Source organism: Stenella coeruleoalba (genome assembly GCF_951394435.1).
Source record: "Stenella coeruleoalba genome assembly, chromosome: 9".
In the NCBI taxonomy this organism is placed as follows: Eukaryota; Metazoa; Chordata; class Mammalia; order Artiodactyla; family Delphinidae; genus Stenella; species Stenella coeruleoalba.
This window is the reverse complement of record NC_137155.1, coordinates 89492365-89510408: the sequence shown is the minus strand read 5'-3', so window position 1 is coordinate 89510408 and position 18044 is coordinate 89492365. Positions and strand designations below refer to the sequence as shown.

Here is an 18044-nt window from a genome sequence, read left to right as displayed (position 1 = left end):
GTATGTGTGATTATAAATATAATTTAGGTTAAAAGTTTGTTTTCTGCTGCTGCCCTTATCTGGTTTGTTATTTCAGAAGCCATAGCATCATTTTCTAAAACAAGTTTTATTAGACACTGTCTTTCTATAAAACTTGGGTAGAATTACTTGTAAAACATCTAAGTCTACTTGGCACATTTTGGGGTTGGGGATGGAATGAGTAATGTTTTTGAAAACTTTCAATTTTTAAAACCAGTCTAATCTATCCAATTTCTGTATTTATTACACCAAATTTTGCAAATTATATTTTTTCCAGAAATTTCTATTATCTAGGTTTTCCAGTTTATTAACATATAGATCTTTATAACATTCTTGTATGACTTTTAAACTCTATTATATCTTATCCTCTCTTGTTTTATTTTTTAATAAAACAAAATAGTTTTCCATTTTTTGTTATTTGGTTTTACAAGACCACCTTGTTCGTCTTGAAAAAAAAAACCAAAAAAACCCAGATTTCGGTATTGTTGATTATCTCTGTTATGTACTGTCCCTGTCACTGATCGCTGCCTTGGGCCTTTTGTTACAGGACTGGGACTGGGAGTCAGGGGCCTGCAGCAGTCGGGAGAAAGGAGGGGTTGGAAGACTTGCCCTTATTTCTGTTCTGATTTCCCAATCCAGGGTTGTCTGTCCTGTCATCTGACAGCAAGTGGAATAAGGACTTGAGTAGTAAGAAGGAGGATGAGACTTAGATGGAGAATAGTATTCCGGGGAGGAGCATAGTGCAGAAAGTCAGAAAACCTCACACCAGGGACTTCTCTGGTGGTCCAGTGGTTAAAACTTCACCTTCCGTTGCCGGGATTGTGGGTTCGATACCTGGTCAGGGAGCTAAGATCCCACACGCCTTGCAGCCAAAAAACCGAAACATAAAACAGAAGCAATATTGTAACAAATTCAATAAAAACTTTTTTAAAAATGGTCCACATCAAAGAAATCTTAAAAAAAGAAAGAAAGAAAGAAAACCTCACACCTTAACTGTGGACTGAAAGAAAGTTGTTATAATGACTTTACGACAATAAATGGCAACGGATGCACTTAGTTCAGGGGCTATCCTTGTTTTCCTCCTAAGTCATATACTACCAGAAAGGCAATATTTGACGTTTTCACAAGAGTATAATACATGCTAGGTTGAACAGACAATTGAATATCTGTCATTAATACACCAATGTATTCTTATCAGTAAATGACTCATTCTAGCAAATTCTGGGGATGATTATGGTTATTAGGGCCTATGCCTTATAGGATGTTAAGTCTAGATTAATCTGAATGATGAAAAATAACTATTTCTAGTAAGAATTTTAAAAAATTACCTTTAACTTGTTCCAAAAGTAAGTGTTTTTGTGCTAACAATAATAGAACTGTCTTTATTCTGAAAAGCTAATTACTATAATTCCTCTTGTGCCTGTTCAGTGATCCTGGACTGATTCTGAAATGCCAGTGGAACTGACACTGACAGCTATTTACCTCTGTTAATTGTGTTTGCTGTTAATCTATCACCGAGGCTGAGAATATGGCTTAAATGTTCTCTGTAGTACTGTGGAAGCCTTCTGATACCAAAGGGTTCGAAAGTATTTAAGCAATTTTCAGTCCTGTCAAACCCAGAGGAATAAGTTCATACTTAGCAGGTTCTGCATTTTTATCTGTCATTAGGCCTAGTCAAGACTGGGGGAAAAGAGAAGAAAATGGTATTTCCTCCATGGATGAAGGGATACAGTATGGTCAGATAAATATTGCCCTGAGAAGTGCTTGTTGAAGGCAAGGGAAATATTTTGGAAAAGTTCGGGAGATGAGGCAGTGGCTCAAGTCCATAGATTAACTTAAATGAGTCGTTTAAGTGCAGCCAGAAAGACCTTAATCTGAGTAACAGAGGATTGGGTAATAGGCCGTAAAGAATTTTAGTAAATTCTCGCCTCATTCTCCTCTGCCTCCTTGTTCTACTAATTGAATAAAATTGTATATAAAATTCACAACTGAGTGCTTTTTAACATCAAAGGTGTTCAATAATGAAGTATGTTCTTTACTTTTCAGTTTTTATTCTACTTTCTTTCCTCCTTTCTGTCCCTTTGTGTTCCTTTTCTCTTTGCATCCATACATAATCAGGTTTCTGTTGTTCAGATTAATGCAAGTGCAAAAGTAGTTCAAAGTATCAGATAAACACAACTATCTGGGAACCAAATTAGTGGAAATTGACTTCACAAATCTCAGTTAACAAAGTTTTTTCCCGTAGGTTTTTCTTTTTAAGTCTATCTTTTAGATTTTGAGCTAGAGTTAGTATTAACTTCTTTTAAAAGTTTGTTTACTTCATTAAAAATTGATACTCAAAATGTATTATAATAAAGCCTTACTGAACAACTGTTAGCAGTATCTACTAAAGTTAAAAAAAAAACTTACGGCATAGCAATTGTACTCATCTTACGTACCACGAGAGGGGATGTATCCACCAAGAGACAGACACAAGAAAGTTTATATCATTAATAGCCCCAAACTGGAAACAGCCAGATGTTTACCAGCAGAAGAGTAGGTAAATACACTTTTCTATTACTCAAAAATAATGATGAGCAAAAGATGTCAGACACAAAAGAGTACATATTGTATGATTCATCTTATATGAAGTTCAAGCTCAAACAAATTGAATCTATGGTATAGAAGTCAGAATAGTGGTTACTGATTGGTTGGTGAGAGGAGTATAAATAGATTGGGCAGGGACACATGGAAACCTTCTGGTTGCTATAAACTGCCTAAAGCCTGATCTGGATGGAGATTTACATATGTGTATAAAAATGTCCCTCAAACTGTATAAGACAATTTGGGCGCTATCTGTATGCATAACCAAACATATTGTCTGATTTTAGTTCATCCCTAAAAGGATAAGTGATACTAAAATATATATTAAAAAAAATTTTTTTTTTTTTTTACTAAGGCAGAGAAATTATGCTACTTTGTTGCAGAATTTTAATGTTGGGTTGACTTTTCATTTTGTGGCTACTGTAGTGAACTGAGCTCTTACTGTCTTTGATTTTGATCCTCAAAGCTGCTTTACTCTAAAGAATGTTTTCAATTGAGGATTATTATTTTGCATTTCATTGATCTTACACAGATTTGAAGTAGTTTGAGGAGGTTTTAGGTAAAAAGGAAAAGCTTGCCTGAAGTTTGAAAAATTTTCTAAGGATGGGTTGCATATTTAAATATAATATATTTAATATATAATATATAACTATATATTATAATTATATATAAATATATTTATATAGTAAGTGTAGTATGGAGGCCGTCTTAAACCATGTATTTTATCTTTTTTATATTCTTTATTCTATGTACATTGGTTATTTCATGGGAGTAGATAACACAAAGAGCTTTTGTATTAAACTAACGATTAAGTTAAGGTTGAAAATACATAAAAGCAAAAAATGGCTATCAGTGAGGATCTGTGATCAAGCCGTCAAAATTTAGATATTTCAGTTTATGTGTATTAATGATTTATCCAAGGTTGCCCACTTTACTCGTGGCTAACAGCTTTCAGTAAGTATTTTTCAAAGGCCTTTTGATTATAGGCAGTGGGCTTGGGCTTTCTAGGTTTCCTGAGTAACTCGTAAGCACTAACCTCTCGCTTCCTTTTGCCTCTTGTCTTTATAGGCTGCCCTGCAAGTCGGGGGCCACGGAGAAAGGCTGCACCAGTGTCGGGAGGTCATGCTGCTAACTTACAAATCCATCCCCATGCAAGTGGATGGGGAGCCCTGTAGGTTGGCCCCGGCTATGATTCGGATCTCGTTGAGGAATCAGGCCAACATGGTACAGAAGAGCAAGAGAAGGACGTCCATGCCTTTACTCAATGAGTGAGTCTGCCCTTGCCCACCTTGGTGAACATGGAGACCGTGGAGAGGAGGGCACTGCGCATGTGCATGAGCAGGGGCCTCCCCGTGCTGGGAAAGGAGACGAGTCCAGGAAACTCAGCAGCTCCTTGGTCTCTCGCACATATTTCTTCTTCGTGTTTACTATACGGTGACCACACCCTTCTTTCAGAAGTTATTGCTGTATGATGTGTTAGACTGATGATGCTTTTCCACTGACCGCTTGAGTATATACTTACTGGGACCAGCAGAAAATCACTGAGTGATTCAGGGTCGTAAAACGTGTCCTGTCGAACGTGTTCTTTTTTGTTTAAGAAGGCGTGCTGTTGGCCTCCTCTTTTCCCTGGTCACTTGGAGAGCTGGTTTCTCCAGGTGCAGGAGGTCGGCAGAGCTGGCTTTGGCTCCCCTCTCTCCACATCGTATCCCCTTCTGCCCTTTCCCAATGCTCCCATTTTGGGGTCCTGTGTACTCTGATGCTTCAACTCAATTTTGCCATCCTGGGTGGCATCCTCTTGTCTAGATGAAACTTGACCCACGACTCAATGCCTAAACAAAATGTATCCCTCCTGGACCCTTTCCTTTCTTGGGTGTTTTGATAAACTGATTCGGACAAGGTGATAAATGACTAGATATTTTGAGTGCATTTTATAGAGTCCCTTAATCTAATTTCGATTGAAATGTCTTTTTGGGGTTGGAGAAAGGGATGGAGAAAGATGGGGATTTGGGGTATCTTTTAGAGTATCTTTCATATATCACGCACCTATGGCTGACCTGACTCAAGGTAAGGACGTTTTAGGGTTCAGCCTTGGGCCATTCTTCTGTCAGAGCGAGGGTCCCTCCAAGGTGCTCCTCTATTTGTGGCCTGTGATGCATGGTTACCTATTTGTACTGAATGGCTGGCTTCCTCTAGTGCCTGTGAAGGAAGGGCATGCTTCGCCATGTATTTATTGAGTCCATGTGACAAGTACAGAAGTGCCTAGAATGAACCGATGACACAGGTGTTATCGCTCCCTGCCAAAGCTTCACCTGTCTTTCTGAGATGGCAGATTTGAAGAACAGCGTTCGACAGGGCTCGTGACGTGTTTCAGTTTTTAGTGTCTCTGCTTCTAAGCTTGAAGCTGGTGTGAGGGATCTTCTCTCCTCTGCATCCTCCCTTTCCAGAGTCAATCTGGGCTCCCCCAGCACTTTTCCTAGATCGTTCTCCAGAGGGCTTGTTTAGTTGCCTTTTTCATTTTGTTTACATTTTGCAGCTAGTGAAACTCTTAGCTCATTTCTGCAGCTTTCTCTGTCCTCTGCCTTTACCACTATTAGGTTGAATATACACTTTGTGAGTTTCAGGCAGTGTGTCAGCAATAGTATATGGTTGATCATATTCTCTCTTGAAACATTAGAGTTAAGCCATGAACTATTGGTTTAAGGGAAAGTTCTGAGCTACTAAGTGAAAAGCCCTCTCTGAGATAGTCCACGTTGTTTTGGATCACTTGTAGATCGTTTGTTAACAGAGCTAAAAATTCTTAATATCTACAGGCAAACAGCTCCCACTTTCATGCCTGGTGCTTCTACGCTTAATAACCTTATGAGACATGAAACTGTTTTCGGGTGTTTAGTTTCAAACAGTTTTTGCCCTTGAGAAAGAATTTGTATTTGCTCAGAAACTGTATTAAGAATTTATTTGGGCTTTCTTCTCATATAAAAACAAATGGAAAGAGTTGTTTTCTTTTTGTACACATGGCACATATGACAGATGATGTGACTTCATAGATTTAGCCGGGAGGGTGTTCGAGAAGCAGCCTCGGGCTTCCCTGGTGGCGCAGTGGTTGAGAGTTCGCCTGCCGATGCAGGGGACGCGGGTTCGTGCCCCGGTCCGGGAAGATCCCACATGCCGTGGAGCGGCTGGGCCCGTGCACCATGGCCGCTGAGCCTGCGCGTCCGGAGCCTGCGCTCCGCAACGGGAGAGGCCCCAACAGTGAGAGGCCCATGTACGGCAAAAAAAAAAAAAAAAAAAAAAAAAAGCAGCAGCCTCAACTCAAAAATGCAGTTATTTCCCACCAGGGGGCAATGGTGTCTCCATCCAACCAGCCTCAGGCCGTAGGAGAGACTTGCGTGAAATGCCAGTAATAATATTCTGTCCATTTCTTAAAAGGACACATATAAATCTTAAAGATTAGCCAAGATCTTTATTACAATTTATTATTAAAATTATCATTCAACACATTTTTAGAAAATCTCTCACCACTACTCTTTTTCACCCTCTGTAATTAGATTGCTTCTTTCTATTTCAGTAGAAATCTTTGTTTGGAAATCTAACTTCTTCCACTGGATTTCCAAGTGGAGTTTCCAGTTTAAGGGCGGCCTGGCCACTAATATCTTCTTAAAAGTTTTCTTCCACCTTCTGAGCCCTCCAAGCTTTTCTCTGTTTAGGCCACAGTGTGCAAAGTTCACTATTGCAGCCAAGGCAGAAAGAGATAATTGAAAGATAATTCTTTCTTCCTTCTTCCCTTCCTTTATTTTTTCCGTCCTTCTTTCCCTTTTTTTCCTTTCTCTCTTTCTTACTTTTTACTGTTTCTTCATCATTTGCATGCCTTCTTTTTGAAGAAAGAGAGCTGTTTTAGTTTAAAAACTTGTGTGTATCTGTGTTAGGGGGAAGGGAGTCAGAAAGGGGTAGCTTTTCAATTCATCTTAAGGACTTATCCTCCTTTCACATAGCATGTTAACATGAACTTTTGAGATTTTAGGGCTGTGGCCCCCTCTTCTGCTGAAATGCTGGTGTTCCTCATAGATTTGCCCCTTCTCTGGGAAATCACATCTGCAGCACAAGTTCCCTCTATGACGGATAAGCTAGTGTGTCTCAGATCTGTGTCTTCAGCTCAGGCTTTCTTCTAAAAACTGAAGACTCATACCCAGATATCTTAGTTGACATCTTTATCTGCATATCTCATAGTCACCTCCACTTTTACACGTCCCCTGCGTTGTTTGAACTCTTCCTTCTGTTTATTTCCCACACCTTTAACTCTCACACCATCTTTCCCCTCTGCTAGTCACACAGCCTTAGCTGCGGAGCCGTATTCATTACTTCTCGTCAGCATTGCTAAAATCTGCTCAGTTCATTTCCTTGTTTCCAACGTTGCTGCCCTTCACACTGTGTCTTTTCCGATAGACTGGTTAGAATGATCTTTCTAAAAATGTAAAACCTATATTCCTTGGCTTTACCGACCTTTTTGATCATCGCCTTGGTCCTCTCCTTCCTGTGCTCCAGAGCGTATTGCTATTTCTGGAGCAGTACGGCCTGTCTCGTGTATCATTATATTTTTGCCCTCCTCACGTGCTTTCATCTGCTAGCCCCTGCTCAAGTTCAAACTCCATCGAAATATCACATTCCCTAAGAATCCTTTTCTATCCGCTTCTAGCTATTAAATACACCACTCAGCGCTCCTATAGTATTCTCGTCACTTCTCTCACACCATTTATCAAAACCAGTGTAATTATTGGTTTGCTTGTCTCCCCTGCTCTGTGGGGAGACCCCAGGGTTTTCCTCACAGGGTCGCCAGTGCCTGCTAGTGTGTCTGAGACTTACGGTTACATGTTGAACAAGGGACTCGCACGTGGATCGGTTCTATAATGTCCTATCTGTTACGTTTCTCAGAAATTGTTTCTAAAGTAACATAAATCTAAAACCTCGTGAATATAAAAATAATACAGAGAATGTCTTGGTCACATTTTATGGCAGAAGTGGAAGATATATACTTAAGAATTTCGAGATCTGGTGCACATGAATGGCTGGAAGAATTCCCATGAGAAACAGCTAACTAGGAAGCTTTCATGATGCCAGTGGATCTTCATGTAGCAAAAAGGAAAACAATTTTTTCTAAAATAATTTCTTGCCTTATGACCCTATTTGCTGTTAGTATATATAAACTGAAAGGCTAGGCCCGTTATGTTCACTCTCCCCTCCCCTCTCCACCCCATTGGTACAGGAGAGTATGTCGTTTATGGCTTATGAATCTACTTGAAATAGGACTCCAATAAATTTCTTCCCCCCTAAAAGTAATAGAGCAGATTTGTTTAGGTTCATATTCATGTACTAGTAACATGACAGGAAGATAAATTTGATTATGTTCTCTATTTGAAAGTCACTTTTGAGGGAGATCAGACATTCTACATTACTCAGGTGCATAGGAAGATCTCAGCCTGAGTTCACTAGCAATTAAGACAACATGGTTAAGGGTGATTGTATTATCCAGGGGCAAGATTTCTAGTTGGCAAACCTTGGGCAACCGACTTCCAGCATCCTGGGCTGCTGAGAAGTATCATTGGTTATAACTGATAGCCCGTTCAGGATGACGAGGAGTTAATTCATGGGTGGCTTTATATGAGAATGTATGTACCCCGTGGAAAAGAGGGATGGGGGGGTACGTCTACTGCAGTTATAGTGAAACTGTTCAAATGGTCGAAGAGAGTGAAGAGAATAATGATGTAACAGTGACAGGAAATTTGGGGTTTAGTTTCTTCAGTTCCACATTTTTTCTTTTCTGGTGGCCATCGAAGACCCTCTCCTTTACAAAAGAAGGGAGAGCAGAGAGAAGTCTATGGTTTCACTCGTCTACCAAGAATATGAGTGGAATTACAGCATCACTGTGATAAAATTAGGCTTTCTTGGTATTACCTTGGGATTTCTTAGAAAGCCTTCTCTGTTTAACTGAAGGAAGTTAAAGTTTTTGTCGAGTCGCTCTTTTGAAGACAGTTGTCCTTTGACATGAATATTCCAACAAAGCCCTGGAATCATGAGGACTATGTTAAAGGATTCAGTTTACCTTGATTCTGCTCTGAGTTGACTGTGCCAGCCTACCACCCGTGTGTGTGTGTGTGTGCGTGCGTGCGCGTGCACGCGCGCACAGATGGATGCCCAGTGAGACCTAGAGCCGGAGAGGACCGCGGTAACCCTCTGCCCCGCAGCCCCGTGCAGCATCCGCGCTCCTCCAGCATCTGCCGGTGCCCCGCCTCGTGCTCCAGTCTGTGGCTTGCCTGAGAGCCGGCCCTGCCATGTGTCCTGTTGGCTTCGTCGCTATCACTGGCTTTTTGATTATTTCCGTGGCTGGCTTGATTTTCTTTTTCTTTTCATTTACTGTTTGGTGATGCGCTCATTTAATTTCTGTTTAAATTTTGTGTGTCTCTCTTTCTCTCTCCTGGCTTGTTCCCCTGTCTGTCCACGCTGTTTTGCTGACTGTCTTCGCTGCTCATTCCCTGCTGCCTCTAGTGTCCATCAGGTGCAAGCTGCGGACCTGCGGAGAGTGTCTGCCCCCCCAGGCTCCTTCACCATGTGAGTACAAAGCCGTCCCATTTTTACATTGTGTCTCTCACCTTCATCTCCTCCTCAGGGACAGACCACCTGCACCCTCTCCCTTCACAGGTCCGCTTCTCAGACAGAGAAGCCCCTCACTGTAACTGTCTGCTTTAGCCCTTCTTTGATTTGAGATGCAGCTGTGAAATTCTTTGTGTTCTATCTGTCTCAGTCCTCTGAGTTCACAGTTTAATTTTTTGATTAGGTACTTTAGGGTCCAGAGTTTCATGGGGTTGTATAAAATTCCATACTAAGCATTGGTTTCTGTGGAAAGTCTGTAAACCCGTTAGACCATTCCATTATCTATGGCTCAGAGATGACCTTGAAGAAGCTCCCGCTGCACTTGATTCTGTGGACGGACCCCAGAAATTATGCATGGAGCTTTGATTGTAGGTATGTGCATCTGTGGATTTTTCTGGGTTGAGGAATCCATGGTTGTAATAAAAGATCAATAACCCAAAGTTGTTAACGAGTTAGCAAAGTGCAGTTCGTACATAGTAGTTTGTACTTAACACACTCTGTGCTTTTATATTTTTCTGGTGAAAAACAGAAAGAAAATGTTTTTTAGCGCTTCACTTCAGGACTTTTTTTATGCTGTTGCCTCTGTCTTGCCCTTCTTTCTTTTCTCCGTCTTACATATACTTTTGTTATGTTTCAGGTACTGTTACAGGTGCTTTACACAGGTTAACTAACTTACTCCCCCAACCACCTTATTGCCATATGTGGTATTATTATCTCCATGTTATACATGAGGAATCTGATGCACAGAGAAGTTGAGTAATTTGACGAAGGTCACACAGCTAATAAGTGGTAGACTGGAATTCATACTCCCGCAGCCTGGTTTCAAAATTCATGCTCATAACAATTTATAATCTGCCACTTTTCATCTATCAGTGTCCTGTGTATTTCTCAGGGCCCAGCTGAATAACTGCCTTTTCTAAGAATTGTACCTTGATTCTTGCTGGCAGAACTAGTTACATCCTCATTGGAGTTCACTATTTACACTACTATTGTACTTATTATAGTTCTCAAGGTATAATCGATCGGTACTAATTATATTAGCTGTATATCTGTGTGTATCCCACACTACACTTAGGCCACTTGAAATCATTTGCAGTATCTTCTTATGACCCTTTGTGTTCCCAGCCTTGATCACAAACCTTATCACAAAGTATTCTGAAACTAAACAGAATTGTTGGTTGGTTGGTAGAATGAATGAATGAAAGAAGGCATGTCTGAATAGAACTCTGCAATATCTAACATCTAGGGATATGCAAAGTAATTCCTAAAGTTCAGTTATGTATCATTTTAGTTTCAACCCTAGTCTTGTGGATACACGTTTATTTACTCATTTATGACAAAATATTTTTCCAAAAATATTATTTTGAACTTGCTCTGTGTCAGACACTATTTTCTCCTTTGTATTTAGTGGTGAGCACAACAGCTCTATACCTTCATGGAACTTACAAGTGAGCGGTCAAAGAATCAGTAAGAAAATAACATTTAATTTCCAATTTGGAGGCTATGCTGGGGTATATTACATATACCCCATAAGGCCTGTTCAATAAATTTGAGTCCAGAGAATGGCTCTCAGTGATCATTATTTCCAGCAGCTCTATTGATAGAGTTCAAGGAATTGAGAGTATGAGCAATAGGAGTCCAGGTGCTAGCTGTCATGTTTCTATCACCTTTTAAGTTTTAGTTGTGTTTAAGTTTTCCTCGTATAATTTGAATGAGGCTCTTTTTTTCTTTTTCCAGGTGTGTATGCTATAATCAGGTGAACTGTCATGTTTATTTTCATGGCATGTAACAGGCAGTCCACCTAGATGTGGCCACTTAAAACTTGAATATTTATCTAAAATATTTTATATTTGTATGTGCTATATTAATTACTGCATATTATAGATTTTATGTCTATATAACTGATGAAAGGTCTATATAATAAAAATTAAATTCGAGTATTATTTTAAACATTCAATAACAGAACTCTGTCAAATACAGCAAGGAGCACAGAGAAAAATCCAAGCACAATGAGTGTTGTATCTATGTATAATGACAGTGGCAGCTTAGCTTAGACCCACTCTCATGCTGCTATTGCAGCAGTGTTTAAGAATCACATTAACCTTGCTCTGGTCCTCACGAAAGTCAGGACTCCAGTATCTTGAGCTAAACTTTGTCTTTTTTTTTTTTTTTTTTCTTTTAACTCTTGGATCAGCCATTCTCTGCTCAAAACAATTCTTTTTTACAGATGATCTTTCCTTTGGGAGAAGCCTCTCTTTCTGCTGTTCCTAAAGTAAAGTTGCTTTTCTAAAGCAATTTAAATTATCCTTTCTCTCTAGCTTTCTAATGACTTTTTTAGTTAGGGAGGGAGTCATGGTCTTGACAGCATAATGCATAAATCATTAGGAATGGCAACATACAATTAACGTCTGCATACATGGGAAATTTCAGCTTTACACAAAGAAGAATCTTGAAACTTTCATTTTGATCATATATGACCACATATGAATGCTAAATTTTAATCAAAGGGATTTAGTGGCTTCATGAAATAGAACAAAATAAAGTAAATAGAATATTTCACCACAAATTTTATGTACTATAGCTTTTTTTTTTTTGACGTCAGAGAAGAGTTATAATTCCCAGACTTGGCATATGACATAATTTGTAATCTGGGCATTCTTACTGTTTTTCCTTTTTTATTGAGATATAATTGACATATGACATTGTATCAATTTCAAGTGTAAACATAATGATTCAGTGTTTGTGTCTATTGTGAAATGATCATCATAGTAAGTTAGTAATATCCATCACCACATGTAGTTACGATAGTTTTTTCTTGCGATGAGAGCTTTTAAGATCTCTCTTAGCAACTTTCAAATAGTCAATACCTATAGTCACCATGCTGTACATTACATCCCCAAGACTTATTTATTTTATAATGGTGTTATTTTAAATTTATTATTATAATAAGTATTTTATATTTATTATTTTATAATGGTATTTATAAAGGTATTATTATATAATACCTTTTAACCCCCCTCACCCATTTCACCCTTGTCTCCTCAGTGTTGCTCAAAGAATTATTAGGCCAACACCTCAATTAATAAATTCATTATAATTAAGTGACTTCATAGTAGAATCCTCATTGAAGACTACATACATGCACTGTGTCTCATTAATCATGATATTCACATTAAATGGTCATGCTCAAAAAGCCCCAAAAGGGGTGTAACTGTAAAATGAGTCTCTGGAACGCTTTCAACTTTTACTGTTGCTTTTCATTAAGTTCTGTTTCCCTCCTGCTCTTCCCCTACCAAAATGAAATAATGTGAACTGTTCACACCTAATTTATTCATTTTTCATCTTTCAAAAATATTATTCAGTGTCTGCTTTAGATATCAGATACTCTGTGGGATACTGGAGATAAGAGATTAGAAAGCTAAGGTTTCTGCCTTGGAGAAATGAACACACCAGGAACAGACCCACTTGTGTTGCCTACAGTGCAATTACAACGCAATGTGACACGCATCCAAATGGAAATTCTGGTTGTACTTCCATGTGAATAAATTTTTTTGGACTCTTTATTATATTTGTTTTTGTATTTTAGTAATTAAAGTTGATATAGGTCCAAATTGACTTTTTTGATATATATTTCTCACTTTTAAGACATATGGATTCATGTAACTGGCACCATAATCACCAAAATGGTTCTATCACCCCAAAAATCCTGTTTTGTAATCTATGCCCTTTATGGTCATACCCCCTAATCCCTGCATCTCTCATCTCAAACTCTGGCAACCACTGATGGCTACAGTTTTGTATTTTAGAGAATGCCCTATAAATGGGATCATACAATATCAACCCTTAAAACTGGTTTCTTTGAGTGAACATAACATCTTTGATGTTTATGAGAGTTGCTGCATCTATCATTCCTTTTTGTTGCTGAATTGTATTCCACTGTATGGATGTTTCTGTTTATTTACCTAATAACCCAGAAGGACATCTGGGTTATTTCCAGTTTGGGATGATTCTGAATAGAGCTGCATAAACCTTGATGAACAGGTTTTGTGTGAACGTAAGTTTTCGTTTCTGTAGGTTAAACACCTAGGAGGGATTCCAGGGTCATATGGTAACTTCATAAGAAACTGACAGACTGTTTTCCAGAGTGGTCTTTTCATTTTGCATTTGCACCAGCCGTGTGTGAGAGTTCCTGGTGTTCCACATCTCTGTCAGCACTTGGTAATGTCAATATTTTTACATTTTAATCATTCTGAGTGTCTTTTCATGTGATTATTTGCCATCTTTTATACATTCTCTGGTGAAGCATCCTCTCAAGTCTTTTGCCCATTTCTTAAACTGGGCTGTTTGTTTTCTTCCTGTTGAGTTTTGAGTTTGTCATGTATTCCAGATCCAAGCCTTTGTTAGATATGTGCTTTGCTTAATCATTTCTTTGTTCTAGAAGGCAGTTGACTCAATTTTCAGGCCACAATTTCTGAGGATGGTAGCCATAGTGCCAGTTGTGTTTTCAGAGCCTTTGCAGTGCTATTCCTATCTGTCTGGTGTGTAACCCCTCCAAGTTTCAGGACAGGATCTGAGGGGAGGGTCTGCTCTGTAGTTCAGTTCCTAAAGTCTGTGGTACTGTGTTTAGGGCCAGATTAACACGTTTGCAGCCTAGAGTTGCGTCCAAGTTCATGGACGTCTTTCTGGAGTTGTCTTCCTGAGCTCCTCCCTCTCTCTTGTCATCCTCAGTACTTTCCCATTTCCTGGGGCTTCATTTTTGGATCCTTCAGCCAGAAAGCTAAGGCTTTAGTTACCTCATGCTGCTGCATAGCTCCTGAAACCACGTTCACCTCCAGGACCAAGCAATGATATGACTGAAAGAGAAAAAGAAGCAATGGTGGTTTGTCCCATCCTCTTGGGACCACAGCTGCTCTTATCAGAGAAGAAGATTCCCTCTCCTTATAGTTTTTTTTTTAATTTTATTGAAGTATAGTTGATTTACAATGTTGTGTTAATTTCTGCTCTACAGCAAAGTGACTCAGCTATACATACGTTCTTTTTCATATTCTTTTCCATTATGGTTTATCCCAGGATATTGAATATAGTTCCCTGTGCTGTACAGTAGGACCTTGCTGTTTATCTCCCTCTCCTTACAGTTTTAAGCGCCAAAAGGACCTTGTCATTGCTGCTGCCAGCACAGCAAAATTGCCTGAGTGCTGGGTTGCGAGAAAATGGAGGAGGTATAAGAGGAAGATTTCCCCAAATTTCTCTGACCATTCAGAGTCCCTTCCCTTTCCTCAAGCCAGAGTTCAAGGGCTTTCCCAGAGCTTTCTCTGTCTGCACCTGTTGTCCATTTTAGGCTTTGTGCTGCCTGGAGTCCAGACCAGGGTTGATTAGAGGTCAAAGGAGGAGAGAGCTCAGCGTTAGTTGGACGGTATTTTAAATTCTGGTCTTCTTCTCCCATCTGCTGCTATCATTTATTTTTCAGAGTTCTCAAATAGCTGCTTTAGGCATTCTGTCCAGGTTTTATAGCTGCATTCACTGGGGGAGAAAGAATGGTGGGTGCTTATCCTCCTTACCTAGAGCCAGAACTTCTCTACTGCCTTTTAAAGCAGAGAGTTTTCACACTGTATCCTCTTTTTACCTGCTACAGTTACTCAGAGAGTGCCGTAGCTAAACTCAGCAGAAGAGCTCTGCAGAGAAACCAGGGTGTTTTTGAACTGCAACCAACAAATGTTAAATGTAATAGGCTATCTTGCACAACAGTCACAATTTAAACATAAGCAAGATGTTTCCCAGTGCCAAATTGTGTGGATTTGTTTGTTGTCTTGGGGAAGGCAGAGTCAGACACAGATCCATGAAAAAAGTATAAATTGTTATCTTTGACAACAAGCTGAATATGATTCAGCATTCTAAACTTGCTTCCAATAAGTGAAGCCTTCTTGGTAAAGGATGAAAGCAAATTGATTTTTGTTCTATGAAGAAAGGGGGTTTTACTAAAGAAATTTTTTTTTGAGAAATATTTTTGATATGTCTATTTTTTTTTTCTTTTGGGTTGAATTTAAGAATTTTATTACTGAGAAACTACCAAGACAGAACCAAGAATCTTTAATCTTCATGATTAAAAAAAACCCATAAATTAGTGATAGGTGGTTTAATCTTTGCATGCCTCTGGCCGAGGAAGTAAACTAGAAATTTCTTTGAAGTGCTTTCTAAAAATTCAGTAATTCTGTTTTCCAACTAGTCACATCAAAGCTTTTGTTTTAACATTTTTTTGAATTTGTGTAATATGCTACAGAAGTTCTATTTATTTTGTTTATTCAGTTCTGGCCCTTTAATTAGAAAATAAGACTTGGTCTGCTTTTTTCAAAACCCTTTCTCTTTTCCATTCTTCTTTCAGTGAACTTCACTCTCCCACACCCTGCACTCTACCAGGGAGTAGGAAAAACATTGCCAATGTAGAAATTTACATACGTGCCTTTGTAAACTATGGGGTTTACCTCTAAAGTAGCTAAGAAGACCCACCAGATATGGTTTGCCTCCAAATGAATTAAGCTTGGTGGCTTTGTTAGAACCGCAGGTTCATCAGGACTCCTGGGGCAGTTGAACCTTCAGAAGAGTGCTTCATGCCTGAAGAGTGCTTCATGCCTGAAGAAGAGCGCTTCATGCCTGAAGAGTGCTTCATGCCGGGAATCTGTCCAGATTCTAATTCATGGATTATTACTTTGGGGTCATAATTTCTGGACCAATTGTGAGGGTACCAAAAGGGCCTAAGCATTCACAAATACTGTGAGTACACTTGTTGTTAATGCTTCTGTTGTTATTTTTGTGTCCCTGGATGATTATCTCTGAGCAGTAGGATTATGGACAAATTTTAGCTAAATTTTATTGGCTTTCTTTATTTTCTAGATTGATTTCAATGAGCACACATTACTTCTATAAAGGGGAAGAAAGCAAAAAAAAAATTATAGCCATTTATAAAAATGTCTCTGCTTTAAAGCTCAGTAGAGAAGTTCTGGTTCTGGGTATGGTGGGTAAGCACAGATTCTTCTTTCTCCCCCAGTGACTGCAGCTATAAAACCAAAAGCAAAAAATAAAGTTTATAGTTTTAAAAGAACAGAGAGAATTGCTAAACTCACTGATTGAGTACATATTTCTTTCAATTCTAGCTCAGAGTCAGACGGCAAAGCATAAGATTTAGCTTCAGGCTTTCTGGGGAAAAAAGCCATTTGCTCTCTGATCCTCTGAGCAGGGGAAACTGCTAAGCTTTACTCATCTTTTTCCTCCTTTCTCTCACTCCCACTCCCATGTTTTATGAATTTCTGGTGATTTCACTTCCCACTGTCCACAGTTCCTTGACTTTTAATCATGTCAAATTGTCCTGTTTCCTGTCTTCCTATGCCACCCCTCTCTGCCGGTTCCATAAAACCAATATAGCAAATTGAAAATTCCCAAGAAAAGTAAGGGCTACTTGAGATTCGTCTCATACCAATTTCCAAACTTGAATCCAGGCTGCACCTCGGATCATTGGTTTTTTCCCTTCCTTACGCTCTGTGAGTTTCCCACAAGAGTTCCTCACTCTGCCTGTGCTTCTATTCCCGTGCAGGTACCCGGGGCAGGGGCGTTTAATGACTTAAAGACAAGGGGCCTGCAGGAGCAGACCCAGGTCTCCAACTGCAGTGTCTTCCTACTTATTCTGTAGGCCTCCAAACTCCATGAAGACATCCTCTGTTTTAAGTGTCTATGGGAGCCCTGCTTTTGTCCGTGTGACATTGACCATATAGTAACCTTTTTGCATTTCAGTTTTTCAAATATTAAAAAGAAATGCAGTTAATCTCTGGGATTTCCATCATCTCTGAAGTTCTGTCATGCTAAAATTCAGGGCATGATCCTAGGCTCTGAAGATCTGCCCCTGAGGGATCTAGCAGTTGAGACTTGCCATGGGATGTGACAAGGTCATTCTTTATCCTTAGTACTGATCAGGCAGGCCAGGCCCTGTACCGCCTTGGTACACTTTTGCCTTGCTCTCAGCAAGAACCCAGGCAGATTTTTTCATTTAGCCAAAGAGGTAATATGGGCCTGAGATTGAGTTGTGATCACATTTAGCATCCTGATAACTGTATGTGGTAGCGATTGCTATCATTGCCATCCCATAGATGAGAAGACTGAGAATAATAAATATTGGGAAACTTGCCTAAGATCATATGCTATAAAGTCATAAAGGTAACACCCAGGGCTCTTTGAAGATAGCATTTAAGGCACTGAATTCTGCAGTTGATATAACCTCTGGTCATTTTCCTGTGTGTTTATCAATATATATTGTAACTTATGTGTTTTAATCAAATCATACTATGTAAACTTCTCCCCTTTTTAAGAGATGACTAACTCCCCTCAGAGATGACTAACACTTTAGAATTCAATTTGAGTGTTTCAAACGCGTGAATCTCTGGTAGTACAGGTTTGAAGTTTGTGTTATTATACGAAAAATGTCAGAATGACAAACCCCAGTTAAAAATAAATTCTAGTGTAGCTAAAGAAGGGGGAGAGTCTTTTGGGCTTGTTAGTAATGGTGTTGGGTCTGTGAAAGAGGCTCTTCGGGCAGGGTCCTGCTCGCATCCTCAGGGGCTGGATGGCGCCTGTGTTCTCTTGGTGAAGGTGAGCATGGCTCAAGCATCTGGTGCAGTTATGTAAAGGGGTATTAGGACTCCCTCGGCATTTAAAGTTATATCTCGTTGCTTTTAAAATTTAGTTTTAGAGATGCATTATTCATGTCTGTGTAGGTGTAGAAACAGTCCTGCGAGTCAGCACTTCTCGTATAATGA

The 18044-nt window shown here is 39.3% G+C and overlaps 1 protein-coding gene across 5 annotated transcripts in view; it reads left to right on the top strand.

The window, feature by feature from the left end:
• Positions 1-18044, top strand: part of DGKI (diacylglycerol kinase iota) — a gene marked incomplete at its 5' end in the record, with an annotated part of 450496 nt that overhangs the window by 295576 nt on the left and 136876 nt on the right. For 4 of the 5 annotated variants that reach the window (XM_079930954.1, XM_079930953.1, XM_079930957.1 and 1 more), the window contains 2 exons: positions 3670-3869; positions 9139-9201. In XM_079930954.1, coding sequence (XP_079787080.1) covers positions 3670-3869; positions 9139-9201 — 263 coding nt within the window. The remainder of the gene's footprint in view (positions 1-3669; positions 3870-9138; positions 9202-18044) is intronic. The other variant, XM_079930955.1, reaches the window with a different exon arrangement.